Source organism: Chaetodon trifascialis, chromosome 2, assembly GCF_039877785.1.
Source record: "Chaetodon trifascialis isolate fChaTrf1 chromosome 2, fChaTrf1.hap1, whole genome shotgun sequence".
In the NCBI taxonomy this organism is placed as follows: Eukaryota; Metazoa; Chordata; class Actinopteri; order Chaetodontiformes; family Chaetodontidae; genus Chaetodon; species Chaetodon trifascialis.
This window is the reverse complement of record NC_092057.1, coordinates 2,365,126-2,375,959: the sequence shown is the minus strand read 5'-3', so window position 1 is coordinate 2,375,959 and position 10,834 is coordinate 2,365,126. Positions and strand designations below refer to the sequence as shown.

The 10,834-nt window shown below is 45.7% G+C and overlaps 1 protein-coding gene across 1 annotated transcript; it reads right to left on the bottom strand.

The window, feature by feature from the left end:
* Positions 1-247: 247 nt before the first annotated feature.
* LOC139337269 (mucin-3A) lies at positions 248-10,596 on the bottom strand. The gene is made up of 11 exons (XM_070971792.1): positions 10,456-10,596; positions 9,680-10,063; positions 7,275-9,293; positions 7,093-7,181; positions 6,916-6,974; positions 5,988-6,151; positions 5,314-5,479; positions 5,028-5,219; positions 2,962-3,183; positions 724-883; positions 248-637 (listed from the first exon to the last, which is right to left on the bottom strand). Exons 1-11 carry the CDS (start codon positions 10,496-10,498, stop codon positions 563-565), a joined length of 3,573 nt encoding a protein of 1,190 aa, XP_070827893.1. The 5' UTR covers positions 10,499-10,596; the 3' UTR covers positions 248-562.
* Positions 10,597-10,834: the final 238 nt, after the last annotated feature.

Here is a 10,834-nt window from a genome sequence, read left to right as displayed (position 1 = left end):
GCTTTTTTTTGCTTTCTTGCCAAAAGCTATATGAGAGGATTGTTTGATCTCTCTCATGCCTTTAAGGTAAATCTGAAGATACAGTCAGCAGTACTCTTCTACATTAATTTGCATTTTAATGATTTATGCTGTACATCCTGTAAAATGTTTAATTGAATTATGTAGAGCACCGCTTTTGTGTCGTGCCCCTCAAATAAACATTCCTTGCTGAGTTTAAATGCACAGAAAATACTGCATATTTATTCTTGCCCTGAGTAGGATTGATGTTTATTAAAGCATTATATAAGACCCTGCTCCATAGACATTTAGACAGCATTTGTTTTTTATCTGTACAGTATATACTACACCCTTATCTGAGTGAGCATATAAGAAACAGACTGAAGGCTCAAACTGGACGATGTAGCAACAATTTAACAAAAATATACACTCATATACAGTTATGTACATTTACACTTATTGTTTTATGCTTTCTTTATCGACAAACCAGACAAGTGAGGCCTAGAATGCAAAAATTAGCTGCAGATACCAGTTTCAGAAAGGACTTGATTCTTCTTCGTGTGTGTCAAGCAGTCCAGCTCTTCCCCAGGTCTACCAGCTCCATGCCTTCACAGTAAGACCGTGGCCTTGACATCCTCACCTGGTGTCACAGGGGAACAACACATAATCACATGATGAAACCAGACATACTGTACATCACTCTCACACACCCAGTCAAACACTCACTGTCGGTGTCCTGTGGGAAGCCAGTTGCTGCAGAAGAGGGAAGGGAGTCCACTGAATGGGCTCCACCGGCCAGCTACAGACAGAGAGGTCACTGGCCTTCCCCGAGTCCAACACGCCATCCCCCATGCTCAGCTCGCTCCCCCTCCAACCATACTGAGAGCTACAGATACAGAGAGCTGGGATTATTCACACAGACACTGTCTATAAGATTAGGAAAGGGGCAGAGCAAATGTCAATTTATTAAATGATATTGGGTTTTAATGATAATTTTAATTTTATACTGTGTTTTAGACATTTATTCTGTTTTATTTCGGAGAATGATTACGGTAAATATTCTAACAATTAACTCAGTTTAAAGGTCCAGCGTGTAGGATTTAGTGGCATCTACTGGTAAGGTTGTAGACTGCAGCCAACTAAACACCCCTGGCCTCAGCCTCCTCTGTGGTGGGTGCTAAAAATGGCAAAAACGTGAAAGGCGCTCTCTGGAGTCAGTGTTGTCCATTGTGCAGAAACATGGCGGACACCGCTCCCTGTAGTAACTAAAGTGAATGAAACGCCGTGATTCTTATTTCCATGTGATTGTGCACAGATAAAAACATACTGACTAATGTTATATTCAATTTCTGCCACATTCTGCCGACAGATCTGCCTAAATCTTACCCAGTGGATCTTTAATGTCAGGAATTCTGTTTTAATAAATACATAATAATATAATATATTAATAATTTAATAAATAAATAAATAAATAATTTTATAAAAACAGCATTCAGTCATTTAAGTACTTTTCCACCATTAAAGCTTCTATAATAAACATCACCCCCACATCCACAGAGAATTATCATCCAGCTCAGCTCTTCAGGCCATTTTAACATCTTTCAGCTTATTGTCTTGGTGTTATGGCCACCACATAGGTAAACAGAAGGCCGTGGAGAGCTAAAGGAAGAACGAACATTTGATTTGCATCTGTCACTTGGCCAGACATGACTTCTAATGCATTTTAACGTTGCTCCACGTCTGCTGGACGTGTAAATCAGCAGCTTGTTTGCGAACCCATTTGCCAATAACTGTGTTTACAAGTTGTTATGCTGCAGGTTTAAAGTAAGGCCTGTTGAAATTTTTAGAGGTTCGGGTTCAGGTTGCTTAATGTATATAAAGGTAAACCTTTGTATGCCATTTGAACTGAACATAGATTCATGAGACCCAGTGGTGAAGGACAGCATGGCTTTCTTGTCCTTGAAGACACCCAGGCTGTATCGCTTCTCTTGTGAGAATGCACAGCTGAGAGTGAGCACCCGGTCAATCCAGCCCTTCAAGATCGCAGGAACAGTGAACCAGTACATGAGGAAGTGAAAGATAATGAGGTCTGCCTCAGTGAGTTTGCACTGTTCTACAGTGATACCAGCAGACAGTTTGCCTGCCTCCTGTGCCACTTTGGTCTCCTCTGCATAACAGAAATGATCAACATTTCTGACTTCCCAGTGATATATAATTAAAAGTGTTCAAGCGACTTTAGAGCATTATCAGTTTTTCTGTTTGAGTGACTGCAGAGTGTGTCTCTCTGTTGGGACTGTAGAACTAATTTCTGCTTGGTTGTCAACAGATCTGTTGGCTTCGCATTTCCTTGGAAGTGTACTCGCATTCTGAACAGAGAGAACAGAAAACAGAGCTGCTGTGAGCTGTAGTCACGGTGCTGTATCGTGAAGCCAGGCCAGCACGCTGCTGGGTACGTGTGCAGCAGGGAGGGCTCTACGAAGGACAGATCTCTTCAAATCCAGCTTGTTTAGACAGAAATCTTGTTCTGTTTACCGTGCAACTTAGATTGATGGCTGGACTGGGCTTTTTGTATGGAAGTTCCAGGCATCAGGCTGCATGCGTTTAACTGGCTTGTTTCTGTCTTGACTTACTTCCTTAATTAGTTATTACTTCAGTCCGGTGTTGCTTTATATGGTGTCTCTTTGTCAGCACAGTACAGGCACACGTGTGTTATATCATATATTTAATGTTATTTTATGCTGATTTGTGAATTTCACCTGATTTTTCTTTTAAGCAGACAGAAGGAGGACAGACAGTCATTTGGCCCCTGCAGGATCAACAACTACAGCATTCTGATACTGTCGAGCACATTAACCATCCATGTGTAACACTGGTGTGTGTGTGTGTGTGTGTGTGTGTGTGTGTGTGTGTGTGTGTGTGTGTGTGTGTGTGTGTGTGTGTGTGTGTGTGTGTGTGTGTGTGTACCTATGGGGGTAGATCGTATTGATGCGTGTTCCATGGCTGGGGCAGGTGGAAGCCAGCGATAGCGTGTCGTCGTGGTAACAGCAGGGGCGGTCGAGCGCCCGCAGGTGCAGTAACTCATCGGAGCGTGTAAAGGCAGGATTATCTAGCGAGTCTGCTGATCCTGCCCACGAACGCAACCAGAACCGTCCTGACAGCTCATCAAAATGGTTGAACCTGCGATAGCTGCACACACAACAAATCCTAATGTGAGGCGAAATGTTCACAGGATACAGTTTTTATTGGACCTGCTTCAATCTAATCAAGGTTTAAATGTTTCCCTTATGTACAGTTCTCAGGAATCAAGGGAGATCCATTTCCTGATGACATGCCATGTAAAATGTCTTCAGGACACTACGCTCTCCTCTTCACTGAGCCTGCAGAGAAAGTGAGGCACCCAGTCCAACTCCGTCTGGACAGAGCACTCACTCCCAACTGCTGAGGAGACACTGTGGATTTAAGGCTTAACTTCAGACTTATCGCTTCCTGTCTGAACTCTGTCTGTCTGTGTCCAAGTTAATCTCACCAAGAGGATGAAACTACAGAGTCTCACTTCAAGTGGATAAACTCTTCCATCTTGCAGCCGCACTCTGTGACAAATGTCTTGGTAAAAATCTGGACAGCTTTAAGAGGCTGAATCCCAATGTCCACACGTCGGTGCGCTGGTCAAGGGCTGTCCACATTCACAATTTATCAAGTTCATTAGTAGTATTATTGTTATAAATGGTTTGGAAAAATAGTGAATCATCATGGAGGTGAGTGAGGTCTGCAGCCATGTGTAATAACACGTTTTATGCTCTTGTGGTCCAGCACCCTAACAGACTTGATGTGACGACAGTGAACGTGTCATGGTACATACTGTGTGACTAAAGTTTGCAAACACTGTCTGCAAGTCCAGACTCTCTCAACGTTTTCCAAGAGTCCTCAGCACAGCCGTCATCGTCAGTTTGTGGTCCTGCAGCCAGACTGTGACCCCCAGTGGACATCACTGTAATTACAATTCCTCTATGCACAGTTGTGCCCACCTCAGTGTCCAGTTTTCTCTTTCCAAATAGCAACACATGACCTCCCCCAAGGTCTCTACTGAGGTATATTGTCAGGAGCCATGAAAAGTTACATGTATTATTATGTTTACCATATGTGTGTGTATTTGTGTGTGTGTGTGTTATCATGTGTGTTTCCTGTGCTATGTTAAGCCCATGGGACTGTTCGCCACACACTGTTGCACAAACACAGTTAACCATTTCATTAATTTTCAACATGTTTCTTTAACTCGATCATCCTCTAAACATGAAATTGTGTTTAAACATCATGCCTCATGTACAGGATATCTGTAGGTTTTGTAAAGTCTAAAAAAGAATTAAATTTAGTTTTTCCTCCAAAAAAGCTTAAATTTGAATGACCAAAGTCTCTTGCCATTTTTGCCTTTGGTAGTAGTTAGTAATAAAATGTTTTTGTATCAGATTGTGGGCTGCTGGGGGACAGTATGTGCTTAGAAACTGAAATTAGGATTGTTGCATACATGCATCAGTGGATTGTGCTGCAGGAGGCTGCTCAGTCCTTTTCTGCAGAGTTTCAGTTGGTACCATCAGACAAGTAGCAAACACTGTCACTGCTGCCACCTACAGTAGCTCAGAGGCTGAAAAGACTCAAACTTAAATGAAATAATCATTTCTAATTGGTTCAGTCATCCACCTATTTTCCATTTTATGAACTTATCCTGGTCCAGGTCACATTAATTTATCAGTTATATCATTAGGTGGGGAGGTACTGAAAAATAATGATATAATAAGAAGAAATTTCAGGCCTTATCACCCCGACAGGTCTTCCATCACATCATGCTTTGGCCTGTTCGATAGTGAAACAGGCATTAAATGATTTTCTATGTGATATAAAAACAACAGTTATGTTCCAACCAGGTGAACCCTGCAGAAACACAGCATTAATATTAGTGTGCACTGTGTGTGTTAATCTTTGTATTGCATGTTGTGAGCTATAACTTGTGTGTGGATCACTGAGTCGGTGTCTACCTGCTCCGGGTCTGATCTACTTTGGCCTGGATCAGAATGGCTCGGTAGCGTCTCACTGCCACAAAGGCCAAAACGCCAATCACTGTCACCATGATGAGTAAGATGGCGAGACATGCGCCCACGAGCCGCGCTCGAGTCATCCTCACGTCACACTTGTGACCCATGTACCAGAAGTCCTCTCCTACAAGGCAGCTAATGCACAAACAAAAAGACACTTAGACGCACACAATGCTGGACGGACAGAGAGATGCAAAGTAAGTGTGCCGGCATGCAGGAGTGTTCCTACCGGCAAACTGGAAGCTGTCCTGGATGGTGTGTGCAGATGCCATGGTGGTGGCAGTAGTCAAAGTGGCAAACGGAAGAGCAGCTATAGTTTGAAGAGCCAGGCTGGGACACACACTTGTAGCCTGCTTGGCACTGCAGTAACCAGTCACACACACCACCCTGCAGACCTGCAGGGAAGACAAACAAAGGATGAAGCTGGTGTGCCTTTGACCACCAAATTTTATGTTCATTCCTGAGTCCAAGCAAACTCAAATTTGAGGAAATTCCCTCAAGGTGTGTGAATCTGTGTAGATGGCAAACACTGAAAGTGAAAGGAGGACGATTACATGCTATAGTAACAAGCTGAATATCTGAGTAAGGCAGACACTTAATCTGATTTCTCCTAACTGGATTTTGAGCTTAACTGAGTCAATCTAGTTATGATGTTTACACGCATCTGTCTGCAATAAGATTAATTAAGTAAGTAGGTTAAGAAAGGAATTCCCTCTCAGGTAAATATAGCCACTGCAGCTGACCACTAACCCGGCAGAGATGACAGGAAATGAGGTGGAGAGAGACGTGTGGTAACGACCCCTGACAGGACTCGCTTTAAACCCCTAGCTTTAAAATCAGTGCTTCAAAGGACACCAGTCTTTATTTAACTGCCTTCAGGTGGACATCTCATCCCGGGCTTACCTCCCACTGTGATGTTGGTGATATTGGACGATCTGAAGCTTCTCCCCTCGCGTACAGCTTGAGCTAGTCCTGTTCGTTCCAACAGCGAAGTGCGTCCAGTCATGCTGATCCACGGCAGAGCGCCGCTGGTTTTAAACTCCACCAGACTCTGCACTGCATGGCCGCTGGAACAACAGCAGAGCAGGACAGTGACCTTCGACACCTCTCTTCAGACGGCCCTCTGTAGTCTAGCCTCTCAGATTGTGCCTCTCATGTCACAGTACCTGGTTGTATTGCTTATATACTTATTGCTGTTCTGAAAGTATATCCAAAACCCAAAGGACTCCTCAAACCATCTGGACAAAAATAAAATATTCCATCTACTGGATGATGGAAGACTTTTAGCTTGTTCCCAAGTTGTGGCTCTTTTTCCGATTCCAAAAATGGTAGCTTGAAATGACATATGTCCTTGCTTAAAGTGTAGACTTAAAAAAGGCAAATGGGCCCCCAAAGTCATCAGGCACCATGCATATCTGTACCAAATTTCATAGCAATCCATCCAGTATTTATTGAGATGTTTCTTGACCAAAGCGGTGGAGCAATGACCTGCAATTGCCACCCTTAGAGTCATGCACGGTTTAGCATGGCTAAAAAGAGCGAGGACATGCAGGACACCATTTCCTGTTACCTGGATTGGGAAAACACGGTTGCAGATTCAGAAACAGCTTTACAGCCTTTTTCCTATCATCCAGCAGATTTAATAATTTTTCACTGAGATGGTTAATGAGTCATTGAAGATTCTGGAAATATTCAGAAGAGTAGCAGTAAGTTTTGTTGAGGGACTTCCTGCCTTTTTCAAGATCACCAGGTATTAATCAGCTCTGTGACTTGAATTAAATGATAATACATTAGAGGCTCATATGTACACATGTGCTCTCTAAGAACTCACCTGCTCCAGACTCCCAGCAGCCTGCTGAACCCCGGCGCTCTCTGCAGGTACGGCTCCACCTGAATGAAACAGGGAGTGAGAGCTACTAAACACAACTCTAAAGCTACTGAATATCACATTTTAACTAGTGTGTTTCTGTCTGTGACCATGTGTGTGTGTGTATAAATCATCTCTCACCCAGGCAGTGGTGTCCTCCTCCAAGCCAGGAGTTAAAGCCGATCTGGATTCTTCTACAATGATCTGCAGCAGCAGCTGAATTGACTCCACTGGACAGAACAAGACAATACTTCCTTTACAACAGGCCATGGCGCCCCGAACTATTATCTAGTTACACAACAACAATACAAACGCGTACATACCTCTGATGGCTGCAGGCTGGTCTGGCACAATGTAGAACTTGGGTGTCTGACTCGTTGCGGAGCTCCAGGTGTGTACAGAGGTTAAAACAGAGGGTGTGAGTGCTGTATGGTTCTCCTGGCTGGGATGTAGGGTTGCCCAGGATGGAGTTCGCCGTGGAGGTCCGGCGGTGGGAGTTTGTGTGATGGTGCTGAACCACTGCCAAAACTCATCCTTCTGGTCTTCCTTTGCCTCTTTATCTTCATGACCATAATCTGGTGTTGCAGTTGTGAGTGAGGGCAGAAAAGTTTGTGCGGTAGTAACGTAATCATGGGAGTGTTTCGGTGTAGCTGGGACGTTCGTGGAAGCTGGCGACGGCAGGTGGTTTCGTGTATGAGGTGTGTGTGAAGATGTAGAATTGATTGTTGATGTTGGCGAGGGTGTGGACGTGGTTTTGTGGTCGACGAGGAGTGTGTGTACAGTAGATTCAGTGGTAGTGGAGGGCAAAGATGGTGGTGTGTGGGTAAAATGTGAGCTACCAGGAAGTGCAGCGTGTGTCTGGAGTGTGTATGAAGGCGCAGAGGATGTACTGGATGACAAATGAGGAACAACAGTCGGTGTGTTTGCAGGTGAGCGGTCATGTGAGACTGTGTAGGTGGGACGCGGTGTGTCAGTTTCAGTGTCAGCAGTGGTCTCTGTGGCAGCCGAGCTCCGGACTACATCTCCCAATGTCAGTGCCCTGGGTGTGGAAGAAGAACCTGTGAATGTCCAGTCATCGACTCTGGTAATGTCAGGCGAGGAGGAGATGGTAGTAATGTGTGTATCAGCAGCATTTCTGTGTGTACTTTGTGTTGCTGTTCGAGTCTCCTCTTTGCTTGTCTGTGGGAATATGGAGGACGTGTATGGAGGTGGTGTGTGTGTGACGCTGTCTGTGCTTTGTGGAGAGTGTGGATGACTCGTGGAGGAAGTGAAAGTGTGAACCTTCTCTGGGAATTTGAATTTGTCAGAGGACTCAAATGCAGAAGTTTGACTGGTAACATCTGATGCGGCAGATGCAAATCCAGTTCCACTGATGTTTGGATGAAATGAAGCAGCCTCCACAGGACCATCAGCAGCAGCGCCAGGCCCTGTGGTGTGGCTGGTGGATGAATGAACCCTGCCGGGGTCCTGTGAGGATGATGATGTGGGTTCAGAATCAGTGTGTGCACTGCTTGAGCCCTCCTGCTTTGGTTCGGTCTGCGATTTTAAAGGGTCAGAGGTGACGGCTGCAGTCAGATCAGAGTTAAGTCTGTCTGTGCTTCGCTGGCTCCTCCAGAAAAGGGCTTGTTTTTCTCCCGGTGCCCGACTAACAGCTCCACCACGTGGGCTCAGGATGGTACCGCTCTCCCAGGTCGTCCAGGAAGGTAGCTTAGGGGGAGACGAGGTGAGAGGTGGGACACTGGTGCTGGACAGAGCTGGCTGAGCTTGTGTGGTGATAGATAGTTTAGATGTCTGAGTGACAGCATATTTGTGTATATCAGCGCCGAGCATGGTGCTGGAGCTGCTGGCTGTAGCATGCGTCAGCGCCATCTGGGTTTGAGGGAGCTGGTTGTGAGAGTTTGTTTTTGTGTTGGCTGAACGTGATGTGTGAAACAGTACGTCTGTGCTGACTGTATGCTGAAAATAGGGGTGTGTTCCCTCTCTGGCAGACATGGGACCCTCAGTGAGGTGAGCAGCTCCAGATGTATCCGCTCTATTGTTTTCCTCTTCCTCAGGAAGAGGGAGAGTTTCCCTATCGGCTCTCCCAGCCGCAGTGTGTCCCTGCAGGGGTGAGGTGGGGTGCAGCAGCCCCTGATCCTGAGAGGAGGGAGGAGACACAGAGCCGGGCCCAGAACTCCCCTCCAGACCTTCGTAGACGTGACCTCTGCCCCCTTCTGTCCCTCTCGCCGCCTCTTGACCAACAGGAGCTGTGCTGGTAAAGCTGGTTCCTGTCTGAGACTGACGAACAAGGTCTGAATGTGGACTGGCGTGGTCCTCCAAGGAATTCCTCTCATCTTCCTGGACTGGATGACGAGGAACAAACACAAAAACAGAGAGGGACAGGGTGAGGAGAGACAGAGTGGAAATCACAACAACATAACATCTCTCTGACTCTCATACCACAGCGAGTGTGAGAAGAACTTTCCAGTGGACAGATTTACCGCTCAAAGCACAGTTTGAACAATACGTTTCCACAGCATGTTCCCACAGTTACACACCATACAGCCAAAAGAGTAACCATAACATTCTTCTTCTACCGTCAGCAAAAAAAATACTTTTCATGTAGTCATTGAGGCAACAACAACTTAACATTGTTAGATCGAACTCTTGTGATCAGGCTGCAAGTGCAAACAAGTGGGCCATGCTGACTCAATAAACTAAACTGGATAATTGAGTAACAGCTTCTCACCATTATAGGACAGCTGAAGCGCACTTGAGGAGTGTCCTGCTCCTGTCCAAGAGAGGGTGGCTTTGTTCCTGTCACAGCCGGAGAGCAGAGCCGTGGCCCCTATCTCCAGGACCTGATCTTCCTCGTTCCAAAGACAGCGCAGCGACACGCTCGACCCGCTTCCCGACCATACTAACTTTAAAAGTACCGTCCGATCCAGAGGGAGACCAATCATCCAAGTGCAAACTGAAACTGGTAGGGTTTCATCAGACTGGTGGTTCATGGGGTCGAGTCTGCTGGTGTCAGTAAAATGTCCAGGTAAAGTGAGATTGATGTGACCAGCAGGCTCTCGGTCCAGGCTGACATTTCCACCGCAGAGGTGTTGCGACAAGGATAATGTTTTATCTGAGGAAAGACAACAAGATGCTGGTAAAAGAGGGACTCTGCCACAAAGCTACTGGACTCTGTTTAGTCATTTAAACATTTATGTTGTGTGCAGTTCAGCCAAAGGGGTAGGTGTCATTTGAATGGCAAGAAAAGGTGAAAAATCAGTTATTTCATAAGACATAATAAGATAAAAACAAGCTGTTGTGCAGCCTCTCACATATCTTCTGATGCATTCAGGTTTAAATGCATGTACAGAAAGCTGGCTACATATCAACCTTTAACAGAGCAGCTCTACTGTGACCAACCTTAAAATGAGCAGATATGAAATACCAGTTTCAGCTACAGAAATGTGTCCAGTGAGCAGCTCAGTGATTATAAAGGGGAGACAGAGTCCTGGCAGATCTCCTTACCTGTTGTGATAATAAAAAGCAACAGACAGGCGTGGAGCTGCATTTCCAATCCTGAGACATTTCAGTGTCGGAGACCCTTTTAATCCTAAATCCATACAGATGTTTCAGATGCGCGGTATCTGTGCGTTAAGATGAGGACGAGCAAAGCGCGCAGAGCGAAAAAGGATCTCCAGTTTTCCTGCGGACAGTCCCAACAAAACGTCAGAAACTTTCCTTCTCCATCATTTCCTCCTAACGGAAAGCGCTGTGCTGTCAGGGGCGCAGCGGCGCACAGTCACCTAAATGAGATACACGTGTGTTCGACGGCGCGTCCTGCGCGGTGGGACGGACGGAGAGGCGGAGTGTGGGGGGTGGGGGGGGGTGCTTACACAGCCCAGAG